The 25,699-nt window shown below is 58.6% G+C and overlaps 1 protein-coding gene across 1 annotated transcript; it reads left to right on the forward strand.

Moving 5' to 3' along the window:
* The first annotated feature begins 1,158 nt into the window (after positions 1–1,158).
* On the forward strand, positions 1,159–25,618 carry ASIC4 (acid sensing ion channel subunit family member 4). The gene is made up of 10 exons (XM_047721096.1): positions 1,159–3,793; positions 18,376–18,520; positions 18,618–18,745; positions 18,945–19,107; positions 19,794–19,850; positions 22,203–22,356; positions 23,906–23,997; positions 24,085–24,164; positions 24,505–24,609; positions 24,796–25,618. The coding sequence occupies exons 1-10, from the start codon at positions 3,212–3,214 to the stop codon at positions 24,907–24,909; spliced, it is 1,620 nt and encodes a 539-aa protein (XP_047577052.1). The 5' UTR covers positions 1,159–3,211; the 3' UTR covers positions 24,910–25,618.
* Positions 25,619–25,699: the final 81 nt, after the last annotated feature.

Below are 25,699 nucleotides of genomic sequence, written 5' to 3' on the forward strand. Positions count from 1 at the left end.
CAGATGCCACTCTAATCTCTCTGCCTAACGGTCCCTCCACGGCCATCAGGAAGCCTCGATGGCCTCGTTCACCCTCTAGGGGGTGGGAGTGGGTGGAGAATTGGACCAGGAATGGGGACAGTTGGAGAGCAGAGGAAGCCTGCCCCTGCAGCCCCCCCACCCCTGTCTCCCCTGTGCCCCACACCCACTCCCAGCCGAGTCCCAGTTGGACCCTCCCCCTCTGCTCTCACCCAGCACAGGTCCTGGCCAACCACACTTGGGCCCCCCCATGCTCACTGCAGGGGTGCAGCTGGTCCCAGGGGGGTAGGTGGGGGAAGCCAGGAGGGGATGGGGGAGTTTGGGCACAGGGCGGGGGTGGGGGTGGGGAAGAAGCTGGGCCGGGCCCCAGGGACCAGCTGGGCAATGAGCCGGGGAAGCAGCCGGGAGGCTAAATGAGGGAGATTATCACCCAACTGCAGCCGGGCAGAGGGAGGCAAGCGGGGGGGGGGGGGGGGGGGGGACGGGGGCCAGAGGGGAAGGGGGTATGGGGAAGGGGGGGCAGAGGAGACAGAAGAGACCAGAAGGGGAGGCACAGGATGAGCGGAGGGGGTGTGGGAGGGGCTCCCACCAAGCATAAACAGATTCCTAGGGGTCTGGAAGACTGGGTGATGGGGACCTGGGGACAATTGGAGACAGATGGCTGTGGGGTAGGGCTGTGAGGGGTGAGTGCAGTGAACTGCTCGCTGCTCCACTTCCGCATGGCCTGGAACTCCCCCTCTCCACCCACTCCCCAATTTCATTCCTTCAGAGGCTTCCTGCCTTGCCCTCTGGAGGAAAGAGGGTGTGATGTGGGCTGATGATGGAGGCCAGTATGTTAGGGGAGTATGACCCTGTGATCCTAATAGATCGCAGGGTAATTTAGGAACATGCATTGAGTCCAGGGTAGTGAGGACTGGGGAGAGCTTGGGGGGCAGCTCCCCGCTTTCTTGGCAGAGCCCCAGACTGAAGTAACCTTAAAAAAGCAATTAAATCACCTTAAAAAAAAAAACCCCAGTAAAGAAAAATCAATACTAGGAGAAAGGGGGAGAGGCTGGGGGAGGAGGAGGTGGGGTGGAAGCACTAGAAGGGTCTGGGAGGCTAGCGGAGAGGGCAGAGCATGGCAGGGGGCTTTCTGGGCAGGGGGCACTGTCTGTGGTCACTCAGAGGTTCTGACTGCTAACTCAGCAGCTGCTTCCTGTGCTTCCCCACTTTCCCCTCTGGGATGCTGCCAGAAGTAGCCCTGACCCCAGGGGTCTCCTCTTCCTGGCTGGGGGAGCCGACTTGGGGAAGCCTAGCCGTAGCACCCCCCACCCCCGCAAGCTACTTTGAGGAGAGGCTGGGGACCACCCCAGCAGGGTGCCAAGCATGGCCGGGGCTCGGGGTTGGTGGGCTCCATTCTGGGGTGACCAGTGACTGATGAGGCCTGACCTGGCCTTGTAGCCAGAGTGAGCACTGAGTCCCTGCTCCCCAGGGTAGCCACCCCTCCTCGGGGTCCAGGTGGGGGCTGCGACTGGCAGGGCAGGCCTGACGCAGGGGAGGGGTGGCCTCTGGGCAACGGGTGGACCTGGGGCTCTAATCCCCAGCAGCTGCCGTTTCCCTCAGATCGATTTCCTTCTCACTTTTTTTTCAGCTGCTGGTTCCGCGGCTCGGATCGATGGAGCCGCCTCCCCCCGCCCCTCTGAGCTTCCTCTCCCTGCTGCTCATTAGCGCCCCGATTAATCAGCGCCCTCCTTTCGTTTAGGGACAAGGGCTTCCTCCCCCCGTGAGGGCTCACGTTCTCACATGGGCCCCCCAGAACACCAGCGGCTCACTGTGACCACCCAACCCCAGGAGCACCAAGGCATTTCCTCCTGGGCTGCCAACAGGGGCCCCACCCCTGCCTGTGATAACAACCCACATGCCTGCTTCTCCTCCGCAAACCCACAGCCACGCCAGGGCTCTCTCCACCCTACCGTGCCCGTCACCCTCCGCTTCTGCTTCTGGGATAGGACTCCCTCCTGGTCAAGCCCACACATTTCTCCTCCCTCCCAAATCCCCATCTGGGCTCTTCCTCTCTCTCCATTCCACCCTCTCCTCCACCCATCAGAACTCTTCTCTGCTCCCTGGCCTGTTCACCCCCTCTCCCCCAACCCCCAGCCCGGCCTGGCAAGAGATTTGGGATGTTTGGATTAGCCCAGTGGCCACAGATATGCAAGTCAGCCAGGGCGTTCCTCTGCCCCAGACCCATGAGTGACTGAGTTTGGGGGGATGGTAGGGGGCGGCCAGAGCCCCGGGGCAGTCAGGGTTATGGTGGGTGTTGAAGTTGGGAGCAAGGCTCCAAGGAAGCCAAGAATCTTGGTGGAGTCACTGTTGCCCCCTTTTCTGTCTTGCCTGCTTCCTCTGCCCTCCCCTCCCTCATTCAAACAAGTGGCTCTCCCAAGGAGTTTCTGGAAGCTGCTCTGAGTGGGGTAGTGGGGGCAGGTGGTGGCTGGGCGCTGGAGTCAGGAGTCAGGAACGTGGGGGATGGAGTTGGCTGACCCTTCCTGGGGGCGTGGTCCCGAAAAGTGGCAGAATGAGCGAGGACTCTGGGTGCAGATGTCTCCCCTGGGTGGCCTGGCAGTGGGGCCGTCTGGAGACCCCACGAGTGCCTAGGCTGTAGCAAGAGTTTGGGGACAGCCCAATGAGATCTAGGGCAGGGGCTGGCGATCCTTGTCCTGGGCCAGTGGTGGGGGCTGCCCCCCGCCCCTGGCCTGGCTCCTGCAGCCAGTGGCGCCGGTGAAACGCTGTTGACATGTCCTGAATTATTAAGCATGGGGTGGGCTCCGGAGCACATGCTGAGCGGAGTGGCTGGGGCTGCGCGGCGTGGCGGAGCAGCGCTCACTCCCTCGCTCGCTCGCTCGCTCGCTCGCAGGGACACACGCAGGGGCTGACAGCTGTGCTGGTGCTGATAAGGGAAGCCACAAGGAGACGATCGAGGAGAGAGACAAGCAGCGGCAGAGGCAGCAGCAGCACAGGCAGCACCAGGGCTGCGGAGCTGCTGGGAGTGGGAGTGACTCCCCCACCTCAGGCCCCCACCCTGTCCCCGTCCTCCTCCCGCTTGCCCTGAGTTTAGAAGAGCAGCCGCTGCCACCACCGCCACTCGGGCACTGTGGTCTGCCAACCAGGGAGGGACAGGGGCAGGGAGGCTCCGGCCAGTCCCAGCAGCCGGGGACAGATGCCGATCGAGATTGTGTGCAAAATCAAATTCGCAGAGGAGGATGCGAAACCCAAGGAGAAGGAGGCAGGGGATGAGCAAAGCCTCCTGGGGGCGGCACAGGGGGCAGCAGCCCCCCGGGACCTGGCCACCTTTGCCAGCACCAGCACTCTGCACGGGCTGGGCCGGGCCTGTGGCCCAGGCCCCCACGGACTGCGCAGAAGCCTGTGGGCACTGGCCCTACTCACCTCACTGGCCGCTTTCCTGTACCAGGCTGCCGGCCTGGCGCGGGGCTACCTGACCCGGCCTCACCTGGTGGCCATGGATCCTGCCTCGCCAGCCCCAACAGCGGGCTTCCCGGCCGTCACCCTCTGTAACATCAACCGCTTCCGGCACTCGGCCCTCAGCGACGCCGACATCTTCCACCTGGCCAACCTGACAGGGCTGCCCCCCAAGGACCGGGATGGGCACCGTGCCGCCGGCCTGCGCTACCCGGAGCCCGACATGGTAGACATCCTCAACCGCACCGGCCACCAGCTCGCAGACATGCTCAAGAGCTGTAACTTCAGTGGGCATCACTGTTCCACCAGCAACTTCTCTGTGGTAAGTCCTGCTGGCAGGCCGCCTGGCCTGGGGTGGCCAGAGGCTAGTAGGGAGCGGGGGTGGGGCAGGGAGGGCCCTGGGGTATCCTCACTGGGGCTTCCCTTCCTTCCACCACCAGCGGCTGGCCTCGTGTCTTCCTCAAGCCTGGTGTTTCCCTCTGGCTTCCCGGGCCACGAAGCAGGGGACGCTCCTATGGGCTTACCCAGGTGCTGCTGCCGCTCCTCTCCTCCACTCTGCTGCTGCTGCAGTGCCCAGGTCTGGGGGCCGGGGGGGGGGGGCGGGGTGGTGACTGGAGTGGGCCCAGGAGCCCGGAAGCCAGGCAGCTTGCGGGTGAGGGATGCCCTGTGCCGAGGCTGGAGCAACTGACCCCCACTTGTCTGTTGTTCCCTTTTGCTTCTGTGGCTACTGGATTCTTCTCCCCACTGGACAAAGGTGATGGGTAGAGGGTGTCTGGGGGGCTCCAGCAAGAGAGGGACTCAGGACTGCCTCCTGGGGAGCTGGCCCGACCGGCAAGCTGGAAGCAAAGATCTTGATCTTCCCGTACACTGGGTACCAGTGTCTCTTCTCGGTCTCTGTGTCTCTCATACACACCCCCTTTCACAGACTCTCTCACACATCCCTCTTTCATGCTGCCCCTCCAGCTTCTCCCGCTTTCCCTCCCTCCATTTCCTGGGTCTTGCTGTTCCCTTGCCCGGCTCTGGCTCTTACACTGAGAATCACTCATTCACTCTTGTGTGCCTGGTTCACCCTCGCTGCGACCCAGCACACACGCGTGCGTGTGCACGCGCACACACACACACACACACAGCCCTGCTGCTGGGGACAGTTTCCTGCACTGCCTGTCTTGTACTCAGGGTCCCTGTCACGACACTCACATGCACACCTGCACACCCACACACCGAGAGCTCATCTCTGTGCCCGCATCTCAGTGCTCACTTAGCTGAGGACGGGGCCACACAGTGGATGCCATCCCCCGCTCCAGATGCTCCCCCCACCCCTCATCTATCTCAATCCCTGCTCCCCATGTGGGGGACTGCTGGTGCCATCTCACATGGGTGTGAACATAGACACACACTCTCACTGGCATTGAAGTGTCCGCTCAGGCTGCCCTCTCATAGTCAGCTGTGAGCATTGGGGGTGTGTCTCGCGTGCTGTCTGTGTGTCTGTCCACCAGTGCTCCATTCGCCCAGGATCACGGGGTATCCCTCATCCCTGGTGCTTGTGCTGCCCGTCCCCAGTCCCCAGTCGGCTTCCAGCATTGTGTACATATACGTGGCAGCAACACGGTACCCACTCCAGCCAGCCTCTAGTGGCCCGCCCCACAGATGGGAGCCGGAGTGGGGGGCTCACCTTCCTCCTGCCCAGCGGCCCCCTGCCCAGGTTCCCATTCACTCACCACCTCAGCATCAGCGGGAAACATGCCCCTAATAGGCCTCCTAAGCCTCCTTGCACCGCCACCCGTTCCTCAGCCTCTGGGTGATCCTGCCATGGGATGTGGGGGGAGTTGGGTAGAAATGGAAGAAGGGACAGGAAGGAGGGACACTGCTGGGTCGGGGGGGGGGCGGGCTGGGCTTTTGTGCGGATACACACCCCTCTTCTAGGGAAAAAAAAAATCACTACTCCTAAGCCCAGGACTGCAGGAGTCCCCAAGGAGGAGGTGAGGTGTTGAGAGTGTGCATGTGGCCTTTGGGGGTCCCTGGGACCCTTCTGTCTGACATCCTCACCCCTCAGAGTTGGGGGGGCAGGCAGAGCCCAGTCTCAGCAGGTGCTGTGGGGGCAGAAATCAATGGGAGCTTTGTGTCCCTAAGCAGGAGGTTGCATCTCAGGCCCCGGTTGGGGATAGAAAGGAAAGGGGAAGTGTGTCAAAACCTTAGTGGGAAGGAGGGGAGAAGAGAGGAGGGAGAGATGGGGAAGGGGGAAGTGAGGTGAGGGAATCAGGGGGCTTCCTGCCCTGCTCTAGGAAAGGGAGAGGTGCCTGGAGGTTACTGGAACAGGGAGTCTCTGGGAATCCAGAGGTGGGCAGATGAGAAGGATGGACATCCTGCAGGCCTTTTCATATGCTGGGCTGCAGAAAGGAGGGTGAGGAGGGTGGGAGAAGTTTGTGGGTCTCAGCTCTGGGGTTGCGGCATATCCTAGAGGAGCAGAGGGCCAAAGCAAGCACTGGGGGACAGGAATTCCCCTTTTGATCCTGCTTTCTGTGTCCCCCACCCAGTCTAGACTCCATACCCTTCTGCCCACACCCCATCCCCCATTTGCTGAATGTAACTCTCCCTTGGACCTGGCCTTCTGGAGTTGAGTCTGCTGCAAATACAATGGGGTCTGGGATTATTGGCTGGGATGGCCAGCCATGACTCATGGCCACGGGCGAGATGGGGGTGTATTGTGGGGCAAGATGGGAGAAGGGGTAAGAGAGGAAGACATAGGATCTCTACAGAGGACAGGAGGTCCACAACGGACCCTGTGGTGAGAACACGGAGCTCATGCTGGGGATCAATGGTAGGGAGATGGGTATGGGGACCAGGTGTCGAGGATCCTGCCCAGAGCATGGGTAGCGAGATGGTCAGTGACAGTGACAGGCCTTGGGTAAGGGGCTGCAATGTGTTTTCTGTTGCTTTCCCTGTTTCCTCCTTCCTACTCCCCACTCTGCTGTGACCTTTCCTCCGGAATCCAAGTTAATAAATGTCACATTTTCCAGCCTATTTTTACTCCGGGTAACGTGCCCTCCCCCAGTCCCCTAAGCTACTGCTCCCGGCTTCTCTTACCACTGCAATTGCTTTCACCCCCACGCTCCCTGGTACCCCCTCACTGACTCCCAGTCACTCACCCAGTCAACATGGAGCACTGCGTGCCCACTCCGTGCCTGCTAGGTGGCGTGGGGGGAGAGCAAAGAAGGGAAGCCCCGGCCCCAGTCCCTGTCCTCAAGCAGCCTACCCTCTCCAGGTGGAGCAGAGACAGGGATGCTCAGAAGCTTAACCAACCATGCAAGAGTTAACCGGCCATGCAGGCGGTGTCATGAGGTGCCAGGATTAATTGCCAAAGGAGGGACAGGAAGAGTTAGAGCTTGAGTTCAGAGAGGAGGGGGGTGGGGCACTCTGGGCTGAAGAGGACTAGAAAGGTTCAAGGCATGAGGCAGGTCTGGGAGGTCTGGAGAGAAGGGGAGAGAGAGGGGAGAAGCTCTAGGCTTCACCCATGCTCCCCTCCACCTAGTTCACCCGGTCCCTTCTCCTCCTCCCCTCCCCCTCCTTACTCAGTCTCATCCCCACCCACCCACGCCCACCTAGCCTCCTGCTCTCACCACCTATCTGTTCTCTCCCGTCCTCCCAATTCCCACCACCATCTGCTCCCCCCCACCCTGGTGCTCCAAGCCCCATCCATACTTTCCCCATTGTGGCTTGCTTTCAGTCTGCCCACTTACTAGAAGGCAGAAATCACTCTTTCTCCCTAGGCTTCATTTCTTTAGCTGTAAAATGCAAGGGTGGCTCTAAAATTCAGCATCGCCTCTCAGCTGGGGAGTGTATGGTGGGGCAGTCAAGTGTGTGGTTTCCCAAGCCAGACTGGCTGGATTTGAACTTCGGCTTTCCCCTTAAAGCAGTGTGGCCTTGGAGAACTCAAAAAGCCTCCATGAGCTACAGTTTCTATATTCAATAAATACAGTAGTAAGACCTAAAAAATTTGAACCCCACCTACACTATTGCAGGCTTGCCAGCATTGTCCTGTGACCCAGCCCTCCCAAATATTCCTGCATGTGCACACATGTGTGCACACACACTCTCCAGATCAGTGCTCTCCCACTGGACATCTCGGGCATTGGTGGAAGGGGTCCATATCTGCACTGTCCAGCAGGGTAATCACAGGCCACACTGGCTGCGGGGCATCTGACAGGGGATCAGTGTGACAGGGAAAAGGAATGGTCAGTTCAAACAGTCACATGTGGCTAGGGGCAACCGTATGGGACAGCGTAGTTCTCCATGGTCCAAGGAATGAGGCTCAGACTACCTCAATGGGCAGGGCTAGGACTTCCAGCTGGGGTCCAAGGATGGGAGGCGGTGGCTGTGGGCTCTGGTTGGAAGTGCCGCCATCTCCGATCTGGGCTGAGGTTAGGGTCTGTGTCTGGGGACATCGGGGTGTCTGGAAACACCACATGAGCAGACAGACCTTTCTTCCTAGGTGTGGGACATGACCTTGGTCTTTTCTCTTCCATTCTAGTGGTCTGGAAAATGGAAGCATGGGGGACATGGAGAATCCTTGAGGAGGCAGAGGTAGAATCCGGCCCCTCTCTGCAGGGTCGTCAGGGGTCCAGGCAGTCCCTAGGTGGGCAGATGACCAGGGACCCGTGGGCCTCCATCCCCTCTTGGCTCCCAGGCTTCCCTCCCCATCCCAGCCCTCCCTCCCCACTAGCTGGTGACTGCCGTGACTATTAATCACTCGCCCTGTTCTCTTCCTCTCTACTAATCAGGCACAATTAGACAAGGCCTCTTCCAGCTGGGCAGTCCCCCTCCCTGCCCTCCTCCCTTCGCTCCCAGCCCCACCCAGCTGCCAGCCAGGACAGCTCTGAGGCAGAGGGAGAAGCAAATAGGGAGGCCCTCTAGCACTCCCTGCCCGCCCCCAGATCCTCGGCAGTCCTGCCGCCCATCCCAGCTGCCTCCTGAGCCTGTCCCCGTCCCTGGCGTGGTCAAACCAGTACTGATCATCTCTGTCCTGCCTCCTTGGTTGTGGGAGGGCTACCCCCAAGAACATGCCAACTCCAAACCTTTGTTCCTGGCTCCAGAGGGGCTGAGGGCTGCCTCTCATCCCCTTGACTCAAGAAGGGGTGGGCTTCCCGTCGGGGTTGGTCTGGGCAGGCAAGCTGACCTCTTCTTATCCTCACCCTCCGTCCAGCCCTCTGTCCCCTCAGGCCCCGTACCCTCCTGAGGCATGAATGTTGAGAACATTTAGTTCAACATCTAGTTCAGGGTTGGTCCTGCCTTTGGGGAGCCAGGCAGGTCAGGTCGTGGAGGGCACACAGCAGGGAACAGTGGGGCCTGAACAAAACTGAAGATCACTTATCCCTGAGGGGAGCAGCTGCTCCTCAGCCCCAGCTAACCAGAGCCCTCAGTCAGGGATGGATGCCCAGAGGTTTTGTGTGTGTGTGTGTGTGTGTGTGTGTGTGTGTGTGTTGGTGGGGGGCATCCAGGGAAGCCCAAGTCTTGATCATTTTAATAAAAATGTTTCTGATTTAAAAAATACTCCAAGGGCTACCTACAACTCCTGAATTTTAGAACCCAGTATGCTCTCCCCACCTCCTGCGGGGCGCCGGCTGCCACCCTCAGGCCCTCCTGGAGGGGGCGCTCTCAGCACGGCCACTTCCCGTTGGCCAGTGTAGTGGGTGACCTGGGGGATCGGAGTGGTGTGGCCGAGCATCCAAGGGCAGGGGCTGTTACTGCTACAGAGGACTGGTCTGCAAGGGCAGCGGGGAGGGCCATGAGGGATGTGCTCCACCCAGCCCCACTCAGCAGCCCTGTGGCCTCTTCATTAATCAGGAATCAGCCCCGAGCTGGGCTCATTATCAGCTCAGCTTCTTGTGGCACTGCCGGAAGATGCTGATTAGCATTTGAAGAAATGGCCCCTGTATCGCCCTCCTGTCCTCCCTCTTTCTCCCCTACCCGTGCTCCTTCCTAGACCCCCACCCCTACCCTTCTGCTTCCCCGGACCTGCTCCCTCTTGTGGCTGGCAGCAGGGCTGCCTCCGCAGGGCGGGCTTGTGGGGGCAGAAAGGATCAGGGATGGGAGGCGGGGAGGCAGGAGCATCCCAGGGAGCACTACGGATGGGGAGCTTTGAGACTGCTCGGGCTGAGGTCCCTGAGTCAGTGGGTCCCCCTGGACAGGAGAAAATGCGGGGTGGAGAGAGGGTGGCCCGGAAGAGATGGACAGGCACCCTGGAGGAGGGGATGAGGCTTCCTGGGGCTGGTGAGTTAGTGTTTCCCCCGCCTTCCAGGCTCTCTCGGCAATGCTTCCTCCTTATAGCAGCTGGCAGAGGGGTAGGGACGGCCAGAGCCGTGGACAGGAGACCTGAGAGTTAGGGTCTTGGAGCCATCCAGAGGAATGGGGTTGGGAAGGCGGGAGGAGAACAGAGACCCAGAGGGTGGAGACAAGAAGGTTCAGAGTGCTGTGTTTCCAGAAAGAGGGTAGGGGGGTGGAGGAGGAGTGTCTGCACTTCTCCTGGCTCCCAAGCAGGGGGCCGGCAGCGCCGGAAAGCCAGCCTACCCCCCAAATGTTCACCATGCCCTTGGGACACCCGTTTGGGATTGGAGGGGGAACAGTTCCAGAGTCAGGCATCGGCTGCAGCAGGCGAGGCAGCAGCGAGAGAGAGAGTTCAGAGAGGAGCCACGGGATGATTAAGGGGAAATGGAGGATTGATTTAGGAGGAAAGATTAAAGGAGCTAAATCCGTGGCGCTTGGCTCAGCGGTGACTAAGCGTGGACAGGATAATAGCTTACAAATGTGTGAAAGGTGTAAATACCAAGTGGGGGGAGGGGAGGCGGCTTGGCGGGCCAGGGGACCGGCGCGGGGTCTGGTCAGGCCCCCAGGGGGACTGGAGACCCCTGGGCGACTGCCCATTAGGGCTGGCCCCTCTCCAGGGGCGGTGCGGGGGCGGGGGGCACGGGGTGTTGGGGAGCCCCAGGTTCCAAACAGGGGTTCCCCTTCTGGGGCACAGCTCCGCGAGCCTGGTGCTGATCTCCACGTCCCACTCCCGCCCCGCGTAGGCTCTGAGGTCGCGGGTTCATATCCCATCAGCTTCAGTGGGCGCCCCTCGGGCCCAGGGCCTCTACCGCTGCTCCCGAGCCCGCCAGCTGCCCCCGCAGAGCCGCCTCCTCAGGCCCCCGCCCGGTCGTCCGGGCTCGCGCCCCCTCGGCCCTCCCCGGGCGCGGCGGGCGGCGGAAGGCAGTGTCTCCCTCCGCGGTGGAAGCCTCTGGCGCTGCTGTGTGCGGAGGTCACTTTGCCGAGGAGCCGGGAGCCGGGGGAATGCAAATGAGGCAAACTCAGGGAGGAGAGCCGAGGCGCCCGGAGGAGACGGGAGGGAGGGCGCTCGGGAGCGGTGATGGATGCCTGCCCCGCGGGAGGGAGGAGGGAGCAGCGGGGAGCGCGCGGCGCTGGGTGCGGCACCCCGGATGCGGGTGGGCCGGGCCGGGCCGCCCGCGAGCGTGTGCGGGGGGGGTGGGGGCGCACACCCACCAACCCACCGCCGCCCCCGCCACCCCCGGGTCCTGGCCCGGGAACTCCCGCCCGGCAGTGGGTGTGTGCTCGCTCCACTGTGTCAACACAACTCTAACGAATAACTTTGCATCGAGGGGCGGCAATGCCAGGGAAGGGCTTCGTTACAAATTAAAAACATTCCCGCCTGGAAAAATGACTTTCTAGGGTTTAAGGCCTAAGTGGTCGCTACCTGGGACCTATTTACCTATTTGCCTATTTACCTGCGTGCTGGAGGCCGCGCGCTCTCCTCTCCCGTGGAAAAGCGACGCGCGCCTGGAATCCTCGCATTCTGCTGCGGGCCCCCAAGCTCTCCTCGCTCCTGGCCTGACCTCAGCTGGGAGTCACGCGGCCTAGGCCGTCCGCTACTTCTCTTCCACCACGGCTCACACATTTACATTTGAACAAACACTGCCGGGATTTCCTCCCCGGCTGGGAGCAGGAGCGCAACAACCTTGGGGAGGAAGTCGCCGGGCAAAGCCCCGGGGTGGCTGTGGGGGTGTGGTGGGGGGGCGGCTAGGCCTCCTTGGCGGGGTGGGGAGGTGTGAAGGGGTGTCGTTCTCCTCATCTCCGCCGTGTGGCACGATCTGAAGCCCTTCATGTGGGGGTGAGTGGGCTTGCTCCGAGAAGATTGCCTCTCCAACTCAACTCCAGCTCTTGTCCCACTGTCAGAGGACTTGTGCTGGTCCTCTCCGCGCCCCCCACCTCGCCCCATCACAGCAATAATCACAGCTAGTAATGATCTGCCTGTACCTGCAGTTGTCGGGTCTGTCTTGTTCCCCACCGCTGTTCACCTGCCTCTTACTGTAGGCGGCTCAATAAACACGTTTTGAATAAATGAATCCCTCTGTATTCAGACAGCAAGGGCCCTCAGGGCAGAGACCGTCTGTTTGGTTCTCTGAACCATCCCCAGCCCCTTGAATGGTGCGACCCAGTGCCCAGGTTCAGCCAATAGTGTTGGACACGTGGATGTTGTGTGAACACCTGCCGTGTCCTGAGCACCTAGGTGTGTATCATCACACATGGGTAGGAGCACAGCCTCGGGCTCCAGATGGGCTGGCACCTGCTGAGCTGTGGGAGGGGACCCTGCCAGGTCCCTTACCCTCTTTGGGCCTCTATTATCTTGTCTATAAAATGGGGATAAGTGACCTCCGTAGATGGTTTCTGTGGGGAGTAAGGAGCTAATTTATATAAGGGCCATGCTTGGCATAGAGTAAGCCCTAAATAAATGTTAGCTCTTGCTATTATTTATGTAGATTATCTCTTTCCTTGGGACACCTCTGAAGGGTGCCTATTATTATTCCCATTTTACAGGTGAGAAATGGAGGATCAGAGAGGTTAAATGACTGAACTCGAAGGCCACAGACAGTGAAGGCGTGGCCCAGATGTGAACCAGGGTGAACAACAGACCCGTTGGCCTGAGTGCAGCTTCCCAGCTCGTAGGGGAGCCATATCTCAGCCCTGGGGTGGGGGTGGGGGGGTCCGCTCTGACAGATTGCTGAGAGAGCCTTTACCAAGGTGCAGGGTGCCCTAAGAATGGGACCACTGGGAATCCAAGATCAAAATGCTGCACCAATGTCAAGTATACGTCAATATTAGAAAAAAAGAGAGAGAAAAGCTGCACCATTTGGCAAGAAGCTCCATTCACAAATCTCCACCCCATGTTACCGCCTGTTGCCTTCCTTGAACACCCCACCACGCATCACTCTGAACTTATCTCATCCTCACGACTAACTTTAGGAGGAGAAATTACCACTTCCCTTTAACAGATGAGCAACCCTAGGCTCAGGGAGATTAAATCATGCACCCGCACCCAAGGGGGTTTGTCTGAGGCTGGTGGCAGAGCCAGGATTTGAACCCTGTTCTGTGGGACTCGAAAATCTGAGCTCCTTTCCCCAAGCTAAGAAGCTATGTGATGTGTGTCCATCACCAGTACCACCTCTAGTGGTTTATCTCTGCCCCGGGTTATTGGTCTCGACCACACCCTTCTTGCTGTTGCTGAGGCCTCGGGTGTAGGATTTCAACTTTGCAGACGCCTTTTACCTACACTCCTTACACTCACCGTGAAAAAAAGTCAGGCAAGAATTTCTAGTCGCCCCCCCCCCAAAAAAAGAATTTCTAGTCCCACTTGACAGATGGGTCCAGAGAGGCCAATCACTTTATTAGCTGAGGTTATACGGGCTTCCGTGGCAGGGAGCTGAGGCTGGCACCAGGGCCCACTGACTCCCTGGGGGGTCAGAGGGGAGTGTTGGGGGAGAGGGACTGGACTTTGGCTCTGAATTTGCCCTGTATTCCTCTGTGCCCTTGGACTAGGCTTCTGTTTTGGCCTTTATAGGCCCAGTATAGACACTCCACGCTTCTTGAGCTGGTGTTTTCTTCCTACCCCGTGAGGATAGAGAAGCAAGAGGCTTTGAACTTGAACACGGGGGTTGTTCAAGAGTTGTTCAACCTGCTGTGCTAGTCACCTTCGTCCAGGACCAGAGAAGAGGCACTGCCTTCCACAGCCTCCTGTGGACTCGAGAGTCCTGTAGGGTTAAGGGGAGTTCATTCCAGGGGGCTGCGAAAAGCCTGGGGCTGGACCACATCAGGGGAGGGCTAATGGAATGTGGGGGGATGAAGCTACTGTGGAAAAGTCAGGGGCAAGGTGCCAGGGCCTTAGCAGAGGCAGAGTACCCAGAAGGCAGTGGAGATAAAAGTCCAGGCCGCAGATTAGCTCCAGGATTAGCTCTGTCTGCTGCTCTAGGCTGCTCTGGGCTGCTTCTTATCTCCCCCACAGCTCTGAGCCCTGGCCCTGCTAATTGCCTGTTAACCCCGTGGGCTCCAGTGGGCTCCGTGGCTGCAGGGAGGATGAGGAGTGGGGAGGGCGGAGGGGGGCACATGCAAGCCAGCCAGCCAAGGAGAGCTTTCTGGGGAAATGGGCTGCGGATAGATGGAACCAGAGGGGCTGAGAGGAGCCACTGCTCAGAGTGGGGAGCTCTGGATGGCTTTCTCCCAAGCTCTGATGTTGTCTGGGGCAGACCTGGAGGAGAGGGCAGAGAGAAGGAGGGAAGCACACCTGGGGAGTGGTTCCTGGCTTGATAGGGGCAGTATCAGGCCCAGGAAAAGTCTAGTAGGAAGACAAGAGACAGAGACTGGATTCAGGCTAAGGATAAAGAGGATGCAGATGCAGAGGTCAAGGGGACAGAGAGGATGGGGGTGGGGGGTAGCCAGGCCAATGGGAGAGGAAGACAGGCTAGGGTGACAAGCTGACAGAGGCCAGATGCATCATTTCTCAGATGCTGAGGATGGCCAGGCCAGGAGAATAGAGAAAGGCCTTGAGATACACACCAAGATCAGGGGACAGAGACTAGGGAGGCAAACCCAGGCCAGAGCCCAGTCCAAGAAAGGGTAAAGTGCTCTGAGAGGGACAGGCAGAGGGCTGGCCAGAAAAAGGTCACGGAGGAGTTCAAGAGCCCACACGGAGCACAGACAGATTCCCATCCAGAAGCTGTTCAGCCTGGGTCCAGAAGGTGGACCCGGAAGCTAAGGCAGTGAGCGAGACTGCGGGTGGGGTGGGGGGGGGATAGACCAAAGGAAGAGGTGGGGGTCTGAGATGGGGACCCAGAGGCCGAGGGTGGGTCTTTTGGAGACAGACCCTCAGCACACAAAGGCACATGGTGGCCCAGCCCCTGTCGCTCTCTGTGGCTGGACCCTGGACTCTCCTGTACACATAGCCTGCTCCTGGGCCAGTCCATGGGGAAGAGAGCAGCGGCCAGCCTAGAGGACCTCGAGGCAGAGCTGCCGTGCCGTCTCCACGGAAGAGGCCATGGGCTGTGCCGCCGCCAGAGTGCTGCCACTTAGGGGCTGTCAACTCCACCCGCCGCTGCCTGCCTGGCCCAGGGACCGTCTCCGGGCAACGCTCTGCTCTGCCCAGCAGTCAGGCCTGACCTGGGCGGTGCAGGTGGCCCTGCCAATCCGGCCTGTCTGTTCCCTGTGGTGTATATCCGTCTGACCCAGAGCTCTTCCTCCCTAGGCTGCTCTGCACCACCACCTCAAGGGCAGGGCGGGCGGGGGGGGGGAGGCAGGAACCACCCCCCCCCCGCCCCCCCACCCCCGCAAAGTCACTGTAGTCCAAACCTTCCTGGTCACCTCTGCCCTGCAGGGGGCTGGGCTCCGGGTCACGCAGCATGCGTCTGTGCAAACATGTTGGGGGTATTAGGAAGGGAGGCTGCCCAGCCCCACCCAGGGTCAGGAGCCTGCCGGAACCACGGATTCCCAGAATACCTGCCCGGTGTTTACAAGCGCTCACTCTGTTTGGGTGCTTTGGCGATGGGCTCAGCTGTGTTTGAATCTCTGTTGTCATTTACTGGCTGTCTGCTCTTAGCCAAGTCATTTTCCTTTTCTGAGCTTCCTCACCATTAAATGGAGGCAACAATCGCGTGGTTTCTGGAAGGCTCAAAGGAGAAAATTAATAAAAAAACACAATAGCGCCTTTGGAAGGGCTCACCTGGCACTCCTTCCCTCCACCACACGCCTCCTTCTACAAGTTGTGCTGGGCTCTTTGCAAGCCAAGATAGTAAACGCCCACAGGGAGGCCACAGTCCCATGGGTTGGGCCAAGCTGTGGAGAGACCGTGATGGTTCCTGGCGGTCAGGGAGAGCGGAGGTAGTGCTCCCCAGGCGGGGTAGGTGGAGGTGGGCGGCAGCTCACTAAGCCAGTCCCCCACAGAGCCCAGGCTGTATTCAGCCTCTCAAGTAGAGCACACACTCACAACTGGCTGCATTGGCAAGAGATTCCAGCGTCTTCTTGGCTTTAAGTAGGAAGAGGGTGGTGCTTTGAGATTTGAGGCTTCTACTTATGTATTTGCCCCATATGTCTTTTCTCCATCACTGAGGATCCAGGAATCTTGCACCCTGAGATGGGGTTTCTGGGATTCCCTCCCTCCAGTGACAGGCCAGAGCGCAGTTCTAAAGCAGAGCAGTCTTACTGGACTCTCACCCGTTCCTTTAGGGTCTTTCTACTTGAAGTGTGGTCGAGGGACCCGCAGGTGGTTAGAAATGTGGAATCCCACACATTACTGAATCAGAATCTGTATTTTAGCAAGGTCCCCTGGTGCTTTGTGCACACATTAAAGTTTGAGAAGCAGTGATCTCGGAGACCTTTGGTAAATCAGCCCACCTCTCTGAGCCTACATTTCTTCAGCTGTGGGATCTGGGGTGGTTGTGAGGATCCCATGGGAAAGAGCATGTGAAGCCTTCTAGCTTTAGTGTCTGGGCACAACAAATGTTCTGGGACTTTGAGTGGTGCCTCCTCCTGCCCCAGCACAGAGTGGACAGGGTTGATCCAGACGGGACCAAGGAAGGGAACCCAGAATCAGGTGAGGGGGCAGAGCAGGAGGGGTGGAACAGAAGAGGAACTGAGAGGCAGCCAATCTGTAGAACAGAGTGAGGAAGGTGTACAGGAGTGTAGTGCAAGGAAAGGAGGAAGAGAGGAAAGGGGGACAGATGGGTGTAGAGACACACTCCTGCTTCTTTTCTGCTGGGCGGGGCTGAGAAGGGGCTGGGGCCTGGCTGAGCAGGAGGGCAGCTGCCAGCAATGGGTTCTGGGAACAGCTCAAGTCCAGCGACTGGATGAATTCCATCTCTCCCACCAACTAGGTGACTGCTGGTGTGACCTTGAGCAAGTCACATCACCTCTCTGAGCAGTCCTTTCCTGGTCTATAAGCAACAAGTTAATTTCACCTATCCAGGATGCCTGGGTGGCTCAGTGGGTTAAAGCCTCTGCCTTTGGCTCAGATCATGATCCCAGAGTCCTGGGATCGGGGCTCTCTGCTCAGCAGGGAGCCTGCTTCCTCCTCTCTCTCTCTGCCTGCCTCTCTGCCTGGTTGTGATTTCTGTCTGTCAATAATAAATAAATAATCTTAAAAAAAAAATTACACCTATCCACACCAGAGCTGCTGAGTTCCTGAAGTGGGGTGGGGGTGGGGGTTGACGCTGCCATGTTTTGTAAATTGCATGGTGCTTGTTATGCACCCATTTTTGTTTGAGGACCAAGAGACAGGGTGTTTGGGTGACAGAAGAACAGTGTGAGAGGGCTGTGAGAGGAGAGTGTCAACCGGGTAATTGACTAATCTAAGGGGCATGGGACACTTAACACTGCTCCCCAGTAAGGATGCCCCAGGCCCCCAGTTCTCAGAGATCCTCCCTCCCGCTGCCCCCAACCCAGCCCCTCTCTCTTCTACACCGTCTCTCTGAAGCTAGGCATTTAGGATAGCTTTTCCCCAACACGGCCCTTCCTTTTCTCCCAGCTTTCACCAGTGCGAAATGTTCCCAAGAAGAGGGGAGGGGGAGCGCGAGAGTGATTGAGTGCACTGACCCCTTGCCCCCAGGGAAGGTGCTGCCTGTGATGGGTTTGACCCACGGGCTCGTCTCTGTGGGGTGAGCCTGGCAGCGGGGAACTTGCCTCGCCTCTCCTTTGACCACGCCCCCCCACTCCCCTCCCCAGCTACTCCCCAACGCTCCAACGTAGTCTGGGCTGGCTGGGCCACAGCTTCCATCTCCGGGGCGCCAGCGCCATCTGGTGTCCATGATGGGGAACTCTCCGCACGGGGAAAGGGAGCTTCGTTGCGCGCGGCAGTAACTGCTTCTAAGCATCCCTTGTGCTAGGCACTGGGCCAGGGCTGGGGACACCAGACAAGCTCATTGCTCCTGTGCGGCATAAACCTCAGTGGAAGGAGAGATGGACACTGGACAAGGAGACAAACAGATACACAAGATCATCTCAGGTCTTGATAAGGACTTAGCAAATGGAGGAACACCTTGATGGATGGAGGGTGTCACTTAATACCCAGTGTATGTGGTAATATGGGCATGGGTCTGAAGAGGGGACACGTAAGCAGAGTCTTTTAAGTCTCTTTTAAGACAGCTAAGCTGACCATGGGGCCAGATGGGAGACAGCGGTGAAAGGGGGCGGGGCACGAGATGGAAGGAAAGTGGTTGGATTCTAAATAGGTTCCAGAAGTAGAATCACCTGGTGCACATGCTGGATGGAATGCAGGGGTGAGGGAGAGGGAAGTGTCAGGGATTCCGATTTGAGAAACGGGATAGACGGTGGGGCCCTTTAATTGGGGAGGGCACAGGGTTTGGGAAGATAGCAAGGAGTTGTTATTGATAGGTTACATTGGAGAAGCCGCTTAATCATCTAAGAGAAGATGTCACTAGCAAAGATAGCACTTGGGGAAGAGGCTGGGCTGCAGAATGGTTGCTGTTGGACAGTGGTGTCCAGGCCCTTTCACAGCACAGGGAACCTTGAGCTTCAGGAATTGTCTTAGCCCCTCCATTCATCTCCTCTCCTCCTCCTCTCTCTCACCCACAGGTCTATACTCGCTACGGGAAGTGTTATACCTTCAACGCTGATCCACAGAGTTCGCTGCCCAGTCGGGCAGGGGGCATGGGCAGTGGCCTGGAGATCATGTTGGACATCCAGCAGGAGGAATACCTGCCCATCTGGAGAGAGACAAGTATGCAGGGAAAGGGACGTGGGCCACTTTGGGGGCACCCAGAGAGATGCCCTCTGGCTGGGATGGGTTTCCAAAGGTTCCCATCTCCACTGTGCAGATGAGACATCATTCGAGGCTGGCATCCGGGTGCAGATCCATAGCCAAGAGGAGCCCCCCTACATCCATCAGTTGGGCTTTGGTGTGTCCCCAGGCTTCCAGACCTTTGTGTCCTGCCAGGAACAGCGGGTGAGAATCTCCAGTTGGGCCCTGAGTTGGACATCAGGCAGGGTCTTTGGGCACTGTGGGGATGCCCACCGGCCCTGCTCTCCAAAAGCTCACTGCCCATCAGCAACCCCCCCACCCCAAGGACTTTGTTGGAGCTGTGGGCAATGGAGGGCCAGGTGGGACTCTGAGGCATGACCCCATGTGCCCCCCCCCCCCGCAGCTGACCTATCTGCCCCAGCCCTGGGGCAACTGCCGGGCGGAGAATGGGCTCCGGGAGCCCGAGCTTCAGGGCTACTCAGCCTACAGTGTGTCTGCCTGCCGGCTGCGCTGTGAAAAGGAGGCCGTGCTTCAGCGCTGCCACTGCCGGATGGTGCACATGCCAGGTGGGCACCCACCCCTCCCGCCAGCCATCCAGGCCACCCCGCCAGGCTCCAGAACCTCCCTGGGTGGAATGCTGCTCCTGTGCACGAGCACGTGCACTGCGGCATGCGTGCCTGCCTGTACTCCTGTGAGCGCATGCATGTATGTTGGAGATTTTTAAAAAAGATCTATATATTTATTTGAGAGAGAAAGTGTGGGGATGAGGGGCAGAGGGAGAGAGAGAGAAGCAGACTTCCTGCTGAGCATGGAGCTGCATGGGGGCTCGATCTAATGACCCTGAGATGAGGAGCTGAGCTGAAATCAAGAGTCTGTCGGTAACAGACTGCGCCCCCCAGGTGCCCCTGTCCGGGATTTTACGTGTTTTCACATGTGTATCTGGGAATACACTCATGCGTGCTTGTGGCCGTGTTAATATGTATCTATGCATACATATGTTTATGGACAGGGTTGTGTGTGTGTGCTTGAACACACGCATATAGGTGTGTGTGTATACATGTGCATGCAAGTGTGCATATGTTTGCATTTTAGGCATACATGCACAAGCACATAGAAGCTCATGCATGTACAGGGATGTACAGACATACGTGTTTGTGTGTGCATGCACACAGGTGTGTGTCCACATTTGGGAATGTGCTGGGGGAGAGGGGGTGGAACCGTAGACTCCAGGAATAATCTTCTCTCCTTTCAGGCAATGAGACCATCTGCCCGCCGAATATCTACATCGAGTGTGCCGACCACACACTGGGTCCGTGCTGCCTTCTCCCTTCCCCTGCCTCTCCATCATCCTCCTCTTCATCTCTGTCCACTGTTCTCCTCTCTGCCTTGGCCCCCCTCCTCCTAGTCTCTCCTGGGATGGTTCTTCCCAGGGTTGAGCCTTATCCCATACTTCTAGGGGTTCTGAGGACTTTGCAGGTGTGGACACTTGGGTAAGTGGAGGCAGCAGGGTGAGGGGGTGCAGAAAACCAGGACTGGGAGTGAAGGGCTGGGCTTTCTGTTGTGGCTCAGCCAATGAGCTCACCTTCTCTGGGAAAGCGAAAGGACTTCTCTCTGTGTCTGAGGAGAGATGCACGGCTAAGTATCAGTGTGGGTAAGGCAAACCACATGGGTCCCTAGGTCTCACTTGGGCTGTGATTCTCTCATTCTCTCACCCGTCCATCCATTCCTTCTTCTGCAGACGTTGCAAGGCTGGTCTGGTGCTGGAGGTGAGAGTGGGAACAAAAGGCTGTCCTTATGGAGCTTCCCGGCCTGCGGGGCTGTGGACCAGCACGATGGCCCGGTGCTAGTCCTTGCAGACAGGAAACTCAGGGGTGCTACAGGGTCCCGGGTGGGGCATGTAGCTCCACCTGGGAAGGCAGAAGGATCCTTGGAGGAAGTGATTGATTAGCTGAGACTTGAAGGGTGTGGAAAAAGTCAGCCTGGTGAAAAGCAGGGGGCATGATCTAGGCCCTGGGGACAGTTCTGTGCTAGACATCTGTGGCCAGAGAGAGAGCTGGAGAGAATGTGCTTGGGGAGGCAGGGAAAGGTCAGCACTGCTGGAGGGCAGAGAACACAGGAGTAGGCAGCAAGAGGGGAGGGGGCTCTGGGAAGCCCACAGTGGCTCAAGGCAAGGCAAGAGCACCCTCTGAAGTTAGCAAGGTGCTGATCAGCCGCGGAGAATGGAAGGCAGGAGTAAGAGCAGAAGCAGGGCAAGTGGTCAGGAGGGCATTGTAGTCCTCCGGATGGTGGGGCCGTGGGGAGTGGACGGGCAGTGGAACCACATGGAGACCGTCTCTGTCCCATATCCCAACCACATCACAGCCAGAGGGGCAGCGGAAGGACAGTTAATGAAGGGGCAGATGTGGAAATAGGGAGGTGGGAACCACAGTGATGGTGAAACTCCACAGAACTAGCAACATCGGGCAGCTTCAACTTGTGCAGGCCTAAGGCGGGGAAAGGGGAGGAACACCGCTGGGGCCCAGAGATCTGTGGCTGTCCCAGAGGACAGGAGCTAGGACTACAAGAGGGGGGAGTGGCCTCAGCTGACCCACCGCTTGGTGAAGAGGAAGCCCTGGCATCTTTTCCCCCGGTTCCCCTCTGCCCCTGCTGGGGTCTCTTCCCTTGGTTCAACCCAACCCAAAGCCAGAAGATGAGGGAGTCCAGCTGATGCATCAGGCAGAGAGCCCTGCCTCCTGGGCACAGAGAAAAGTGGAGGAGAGTGAAGAGTGAATCTGAAGAGGGGAACAGAAAATCCAGCATATTAAAAAAAGAAAGAAAGAGGGGCGCCTGGGTGGCTCAGTGGGTTAAGCCACTGCCTTCGGCTCAGGTCATGATCTCAGGGTCCTGGGATCGAGCCCCACATCGGGCTCTCTGCTCAGCCAGGAGCCTGCTTTCCCCTCTCTCTCTGCCTGCCTCTCTGCCTACTTGTGATCTCTCTCTTTCTGTCACATAAAAAAATTTAAAAAAAAGAAAGAAAGAAAGAAAGATTATTTTTTATTTGAGCGACAGAGAGAGCGCGAGAGACAGTGTGTGTGCTCCTGCACACAAGTGGGGGGAGGGGCAGAGGGGAAGAATCTTCAAGCAGACTCCCTGCAGAGCACAGACCCAGACCCATGAGATCATGACCTGAGCTGAAACCAAGAGTCAGATGCCTAACTGACTGAACCACCAAGATGCCCCCAAGAAAATCCAGCATATTAAACACAGCATTGTCTTTCTGCCCATCTGTCCATCCACTCATCCGTCAGCATACGTAAAAGCAGGCATATAATTCCATTCATCCAGCATCCTCTCCAAGCCCCATGTGTGTCTGAGCCCTCCTGTGATTGATTAGCTCTGATGGATGGGCTGTGTCCTCTGTCTGAGTCATGAGGACTTCTTGGTCCCAGGGGGCTGGGACACAGAAGGATAAGCCTGTAGGAGGGTGCTGGGGGTTTCTGCCTTCACCCGCTTTCTTAGGTAGTCTGAAGCTGGTCCAGGAAGGAACCCCCAGAGAGTCTTCCCTAGGCAGTGCCAGGGTGGCCCCTAGAGGCCCTCCCTGTGGACGTGCCTTCTCCGGGCAGCTAGTGGGCCTCGGGGCCATGCGCCCTCCCCCACTGCAGCTGGTGCCTCTGTGTTGCAGACTCCTTGGGAGGGGGCTCCGAGGGCCCGTGTTTCTGCCCTACTCCCTGCAACCTGACTCGCTACGGGAAAGAAATCTCAATGGTCAGGATCCCCAACAGGGGCTCAGCCCGGTACCTGGCGAGGAAGTACAACCGCAATGAGACCTACATCCGGTATGTGTGCGCGTGCGTGTTGTGCATGTGTGTGCGCGTGCGTGGTGGAGGCACAGGCCCGGAGCGTGGTGCACACTGGGAGTGGGCTGCGTCTTTCTTACTAACGAGGCTTCTGCGCGGATGCCTCTCACAGTCCTTTATCCTCTAATTAATCCCTACCTATCCTCCAAGTCACATCCTGTGTCCGCACCGCCAAGGAGGTCCCTTTCTTTTTAAAATAAAGATTATTATTTATTTGAGAGAGTGTGTGTATGAGTACAGGGAAGGGGAGAGGGAGAGGGTGAAGCCGGCTCCAGGCTGAGCACAGAGCCTGTCGTGGGGCTCCATTGCTGGACCCTGAGATCATGACCTGAGCCAAAGACAGCCCTTAACCGACTGAGCCACCCAGGCACCTCCAGGGAGCCCCCCCCCCCTTTTAAAAAGATTTTATTTATTTATTTGAGAGAGAGTGAGAGACCATGAGAGGGGAGGTCAGAGGGAGAAGCAGACTCCCCATGGAGCTGGGAGCCTGATGTGGGACTCAATCTCAGGACTCCAGGATCATGACCTGGGCTAAAGGTAGTCTCTTAACCAACTGAGCCACCCAGGAAGGCCCTTCTTGATCCAAATGCCTTTCCTCTGAGCTCCGAAGCAGCCTGTACCTCTCTCTCTCTCTCTCTCTCTCTCTCTCTCTCTCTCTCATTGTACCCACCTGTTGCTTTCCCACCCACTGCTGTCTTTCTCCCCCAGCAATCCGGGTGCCATTAAATGCACACTGAGGGAATGCTGCCCTAAGGGAGAGGGACCAGGTGGCCAGCCAGCAGGAGAGGACTCACTGAGCCTTGGGTCTGGTCCCCTGCAGCCAATCTACAAATGCTGAGCATCCTGTGGGTGCCCGGGCGCCACGGTGTGGGTCCTTGGGGACAGAGATGATTACACCACAAAGCTCCTGAAACAGTGTGTGTACCGCCACAGTGTACCCATGTGTGGTACCGACCGTCAGGCCTCCCCTGAGATTACCAGGCAGGGCAGATGAGGAAGCTGGGGGAGGACACTGGGTGTGTAAGAGGAGATGGGGGAGGCCTCCCGACTAGAGAAGTGTGGGATCGTATAGAGATGAGCCTGAGCGGTAGGAAGGCTGTGTGGAGACAAGCAGATAAGAAAGCAATCTGGCCAAGAAGGCACAGATCATGGGCAGTCTTGGAGGTCTGGAAAAAGAATTTGGGGGTGAACTGCTGGTCAACAGGGAGCCTGTGAAAGTTCTAGAGAGGTATTGCGATGATGTGGAGTGAATGGCATTTGCTGCTTTACAGCAGAAGGCAGGAGGGACTCCTTCAGGCCCAGGAGTTTTATTTTGCTTTCCCAGGCTCCTGGCTAACCCTCAGAATATGAAGCAGACAAGGATCTAGGACAATTTCCCCTCACAGCCTTTGGGAGTCTGAGGGTGGTTCTCGCTGGCTTCTTGGGGCAGGGGACCTCGGATCAGGATCTGCTGGACCTGGGATGTCCCTGCTAGCCGCCTCCTCAGGAAGACAGCCCCACAGGGACACTCTGCCTCCTGTCTCCACAGGGAGAACTTCCTGGTCCTTGATGTCTTTTTTGAAGCCCTGACCTCCGAGGCCATGGAGCAGCGAGCAGCCTATGGCCTGTCAGCCCTGCTGGGTGAGATGCCGCCCTGACCCAGTTCCGGGGGGATGGAAGTGGGGATCGGCCTGGCCAGTGCTTCTGACCTGATCTCATGCTCCTCAGGAGATCTCGGGGGACAGATGGGCCTCTTCATTGGGGCCAGCATCCTCACACTACTGGAGATCCTGGACTACATCTATGAGGCAAGAGATGGGGGGCCTGGTAGGGACCCCCCCAGAGGGGGTATGGAGGGTGGGAGGAGGGGCTATGGAAGAAGCAAGGGGGCAGTACAGGCTTCCTGGTGCAGCTGGCCTGGCCATGAAGCCAAGCTTGGGGTTTTGGGCTAGGGTCTCCTGAGCAGCTGGAAGGCAGGCGTGAGGGTGCTGAGGAGTTAGGAGAAAGGGATGGGCGGGGAGGATTAGGGAGTCCTCCTGGGGGTTTGCTGGGGCAGCAAGTCCTACAAAGTGGGCCTCGGTGAGGCCTGCCCTTCTCCTCTACCAAGTTTCCTGAGCCCACTGCTGTCCCCCCACCCTGAACCCCAAGGTGTCCTGGGACCGACTGAAGCGGGTGTGGCGTCGTCCCAAGACCCCTTTGCGGACCTCCACCGGGGGCATCTCCACCCTGGGGCTGCAGGAGCTGAAGGAGCAGGTGAGGGTGAGCTCTGCTGAGCGCAGCCAGGGCTCTCTCCTAGGACTGAAGGCCTCTGCCACTTCTGACCTAGCCTGTCAGAGCTCGGCTGTATCCCCTGCCCCAGGGCACAAGGAAAGGCTGGCTGTGTGGGGCCCAGGAGTCTGGCTCGCATTCTCCATGTCTCACTCCCTCTTCACTTTGCAGAGTCCATGCCCAAGCCGGGGCCGCGCTGAAGGTGGGGGAGGCAGCGGCCTGCTCCCCAACCACCACCACCCTCCTGGCCCCCGAGGAGGCCTCTTTGAAGACTTTGCTTGCTAGGACGGTGCTGTCTAAAAAGACCCAGGGGTCTGGGAACCCTCCCAGTATCCCCCACAGTCTCCTCCCTCCTGGGACACAAGGCCTGGGGGCAGCCCGAGGGAAGGGGGAGAGGGCAGAGGGCGGTCCTCACTGGGAGGGTGGGGATTCAGTTCAGGCTCTCACCAGCTCTGGCGCCAGCTGCTTTGCACAAGGGTTCTTGTCCGCCCCCCCCCCAACCCTCAGGCTGGTGCCCAGGGAGGGCTGGAGGGGAGGGAAGGAAGAGAGTGAGGGAGGTGGAGGAAGGGGCCCACCCTAGCAGGGGTGGAACCCCCTGTACATTTGTATATATTTAGGGAGGACAGGGTGGGGGTGGGGGAACAGATGTAGAAGGTGGGTGGGGCTATGGGGGTGGGTGATTCAGGGACAGCCAGAGTCCCAGCCCTAGAATGTCAGCAGAAGGAGAACCCCGGGGACTCAAGAGTGCTGGACTGGTTCTACTTCCTTTCCCTCTCCAGGCCCAGCTCCCCTTTTGGCAGGGGGACTGGGTGGCCCAGCAGGCCTGGCCCAGCTCCCAATTCCCCCTGCCCCAACCCCACCTTCAGAGTCTCCTCCACAGGGAGCAGGCCGACCCATTAGACCTTGGCTGAGCTTGGGGGTGGGGAAGGGAGCCTTCTCGATGGGCCTCTCTGCCTCTGGTCTGGTTTTATAAAGAGCTGACGAAACTGAGAATAAAGAGGCATAAAGAATTCTCTGTGTGCCTGTGTGACCAAGCTGGGGCAGGGCTGGGCACAGGCATGGCTTGGTCCCAGGA

Source organism: Lutra lutra, chromosome 3 (assembly GCF_902655055.1).
Source record: "Lutra lutra chromosome 3, mLutLut1.2, whole genome shotgun sequence".
Classification (NCBI taxonomy): Eukaryota; Metazoa; Chordata; class Mammalia; order Carnivora; family Mustelidae; genus Lutra; species Lutra lutra.